Source organism: Nematolebias whitei, chromosome 18, assembly GCF_014905685.2.
Source record: "Nematolebias whitei isolate Nwh7 chromosome 18, NemWhi1, whole genome shotgun sequence".
In the NCBI taxonomy this organism is placed as follows: domain Eukaryota; kingdom Metazoa; phylum Chordata; class Actinopteri; order Cyprinodontiformes; family Rivulidae; genus Nematolebias; species Nematolebias whitei.
In genome coordinates, this window is record NC_056515.1 from 41402119 (window position 1) to 41406012 (window position 3894).

The 3894-nt window shown below is 42.0% G+C and overlaps 1 protein-coding gene across 1 annotated transcript in view; it reads right to left on the reverse strand.

The window, feature by feature from the left end:
- dtwd2 (DTW domain containing 2) overlaps positions 1–3566 on the reverse strand; it is a gene marked incomplete at its 5' end in the record, with an annotated part of 21842 nt that extends 18276 nt beyond the window's left edge. The window contains 2 exon segments of the mRNA XM_037691839.1: positions 3195–3393; positions 3472–3566. Of these exon segments, the coding sequence (XP_037547767.1) occupies positions 3195–3393; positions 3472–3566 (294 nt within the window).
- Between the last annotated feature and the right edge of the window lie 328 nt (positions 3567–3894).

Here is a 3894-nt window from a genome sequence, read left to right on the forward strand (position 1 = left end):
TCATTGTGGTACTGTTAATTGTAGTATAGTACAATACTATTAATACCCATTTCTTAGTATTTTTGTCCCTGTAGGAGCATGTGGGCTCAACCACGTCCATCAACTTGGTGGGAAGTTGTTAACAGGTCCTGGGATGAAACATATTGGCAAAGAAACTTCAGGATGACAAAAACCTCATTTCTGCATCTTTGTGACATCCTCCGACCACGTTTGACACGCCAGCACACTAGATATTGTAGTCCACTTCCTGTTGAGCTGCGGGTTGCAATTTGTCTGTGGAGGCTTGCAACAAATCTGGAGTATCGCTCCATGTCCCTCCTGTTTGGCGTGGGCGTCTCTACAGCCTGTAGTGTCACACAACAGGTTGTTACTAATGTTGTAATGAAACTAGGGATGCACCGATCTGCATTTTTTTTTACTTCTGATCAGATCCCAATACCTAAAACTAAATATCGTCCGATACTGATCCAGTTCCGATACCAAAATCATCGTTGATTTTATATGAGGTTGTAATAATCTCCTCTCAAGTACAATTTGTACAAATATATGCATGCATGTTCAAAAAGGCAACATGAGGTAAGTTTTGTTAATGTTGGATAAGTTTTAATGTTAGAATTAAATTCTGCTAACACAAAACATGTTTTTTATTCCTAGCTTTAGTGGCAGGAGTTTTTGTGTAAAGGTTGGTAATAATGGATCCACTTCAATGCCTCTTTCTTGCGGGGTCCCACAGGGTTCGATTATTGGACCACTTCTGTTCTCACTCTATTTTCTCCCACTGGCGTCCATCCTGAGGAAATATGGTCTTTCATTCCATTGCTATGCTGATGACTGCCAGATCTACCTGCCTGTGAAACCAGCAAGTGTTTGCTCCATGCACCCTCTGTTAAAATGTCTGGACGACATTAAGGCCTGGATGGCTTCAAATTTCTTAAGTTTTAACAATGAGAAGACTAAAGTCATTGTCTTTAGCCCTAGCTCAACTGTTGCCACTGATCCTGTCAACCTGGACTCTCTTCAGCCATATCTTAAGCAGTCTGGTAAAAATTTCGAGATGGTTTTAGACTCTGACTTCAAGTTTGACAAACAAATCAACTCTGTTCTGCAGAAAAGCTTCTTCCAACTAAGACAGGTAGCTAAGTCCGATTGGACTATTGCAACGCACTCTATGCTGGGGTCAGCCAGGCCTCCATTTCACATCTTCAGCTCGTCCAGAATGCTGCTGCTCGGCTTTTAACCAGAACTCGTAGGTCTGAACATATTACACTAGTTCTGTCCTCCCTTCACTGGCTCCCTGTGCGTACCAGAATAGTCTTTAAAATTCTTCTGTTGACCTTCAAATGCTTAAATGGTCTCGCACCCCTTTACCTCTCTGAGCTTCTGGAACCTTACGTTCCCTCTCGGGCCCTGAGATCATCCGATCAGCTGCTTTTGGCTGTTCCAAAAACAAGAAGCTCAGAGGAGATCGGGCTTTTCAGTCATGGGCCCCAAACTCTGGAACAACCTGCCCCCCAACATCAGGCAGACCGCCTCCCTTCCTCACTTCAAATCTGTGCTGAAAACACATCTGTTCTCTCAGGCATTTCATACAGTGTAAATTGATTTAGTCGTTTTTTTTTTTTGTTCTGTGATTCTATGTTTTAAATGATTTTTATTAATTCTTCAGTTATTATTATTAGTGTATTGTATTTTTTCATAAATTTTAATCCCAATGATGTTGTTAAGCACTATGATAACAGGTTCTGTTTTAAATGTGCTATGCTGGTGAAGATTCTCAGTCATCCAGGACATGATGAATTCAAAAAGCGTTCAATACAAAAACAACTGGACTTTATTTGTAACAGAAGACGTTTCGCTCCTCATCCGAGGAGCTTTCTCAATTCAAACAGCAGTGAGTGAGAGATTGTTTTAAATGTGCTCTATAAATAAAGTTGACTTGACTCTGCTCAGTCAGACCTGGGCTCGGTCCACTCTTCCTCTTCTAATGATCTTCCTCTTCATCACCCACCAACTCACTCACCCCCCCCCCCCCCCCCGCTCTCCTGACCATCTCGCACTGAACTCCATTCAACTTCCACGTCTTTTTCTTATTTTTCCTGTAGATTATTTGGTGCTTTACAAATAACGTGGAGCCTCCGTCAGAAAGGAGGGGGGAGGTTGTTTATGTGTTCAGGTGGAGGGGTGGGGGCTGCAGTTTCTTGATGTAACACACTTGAGATTTGACGTTTTTCAGAAAAAAGATGTGGAGTGGATTATTTATCATAGCTCTGATTTTACTTGGCCTATCAACAACGTCTTTCATCTTTTGGATGAAAGACGAAACGTATCTACATTTTTTTGCTTTGTTTTGTTTTTTGTTTTTTTGAATGTCCAGAGGACCAGACTGAACTTTTTTGGATTTTTCTACCTGGATTATTGAGCATGCATCAAGATATATGAAGTCACATGCACACACCTGCTTGCTTTTCTAAGACCCGCCTTCCTGTTAGTAATTGGTCCAGACAACGTGAGCTTCAATGTGATTGGATGTAATCCCTGTCTATCAATTAAAGTTAAGTTGAGGCGGACCGGCGGGCTGTCTCACTCTCAAGCCGGAAATCTAGCCCCTGGCCGGAGCGTTTTAAGCCCTACTGTTAACGTGTTTTCACAAAAGGACTGGCAGAACTGAAACAGCTTCCTCTCGGGCACGCTTGTAGTGGTAAGCTAGCGTGCACCACAGAGGTGTCTCCCCCTCCTCCCCCCACCCTGTTGACAAAAATCCCTGAAGAAATGAGCAGCTGCTAAGCCATGTTACCGAGGAGGAACACTGTTTCTAAAAGGGAAATGATGCCATCCACCTCACCTCTGACACCCCCACCCCCCAAAAAGCAAGCTCTTCAGATCTAAATGATTCACATAAATGACACATTTTAGATTGAAATCCGCAAATTTCGTCAAAAAACGACAAGTTTGCAGGTACGTGGACAAACGACAGAAAAGAGAAACAACCGTCCAGAGGACCTGACCTCGTTAGAAACTTCTTCGGTGCATTCTCACGTTCAAAAGTTTTGGTGGCTTTTCTACTCATTTCTGCTTCCCATTAAGAAAAGGGAGTGGTTTAGTTCCACACAGATGTTCTGGAGTAAACATCGTATCTGCGACAGATGTCTGATGAGAAACTTCAGATCGTATTTATCCCTCTGAATTGTTCTTACCTGCTTGGGCAGGTGAAACATGCTGTTTTTCAGGAACATGTTTTTAGCCTGACTCCATGTGCCGTCTATGATGATCACGTTGTATCCGATGCTGACGACCTCGCGGTATTGGACCAACTCCTCCAGGTTCTGGGATTTGGGACCAGGGTACAGGATAAGCGTTTTGTCATCGTGACACACAGCAGCTAGCTCCGGGTGCCTACGTTTACATTCAGTACACAACACATCAGCATTTTGAAGAATATTTTGAAGTACTAATTTAAGTACTGTTACTTACTTTTCTTCGCTGAACTTTCTTCCGACTATAACTTTGCATTTAGCGTGTGGCAAACAAGCAGCAAGAAGAGGCACGGTCCGAAGAACCCGGCTTTCCTGACGGTAGAGCAGAGTCAAACGTTCATTTGATTTACAAACCGGATTCCAAAAAAGTTGGGACACTAAACAAATTGTGAATAAAAACTGAATGCAATGATGTGGAGATGGCAAATGTCAATATTTATTCATAATATAACATAGATGACAGATCAAAAGTTTAATCTGAGTAAATGTAACATTTCAAAGGAAAAATATGTTGATTCAAAATTTCACAGTGTCAACAAATCCCAAAAAAGTTGGGACAAGTAGCAATAAGTGGCTGGAAAAAGGAAACTGAGCATATAACGAACAGCTGGAAGACCAATTAACACTAATTAGGTCAATT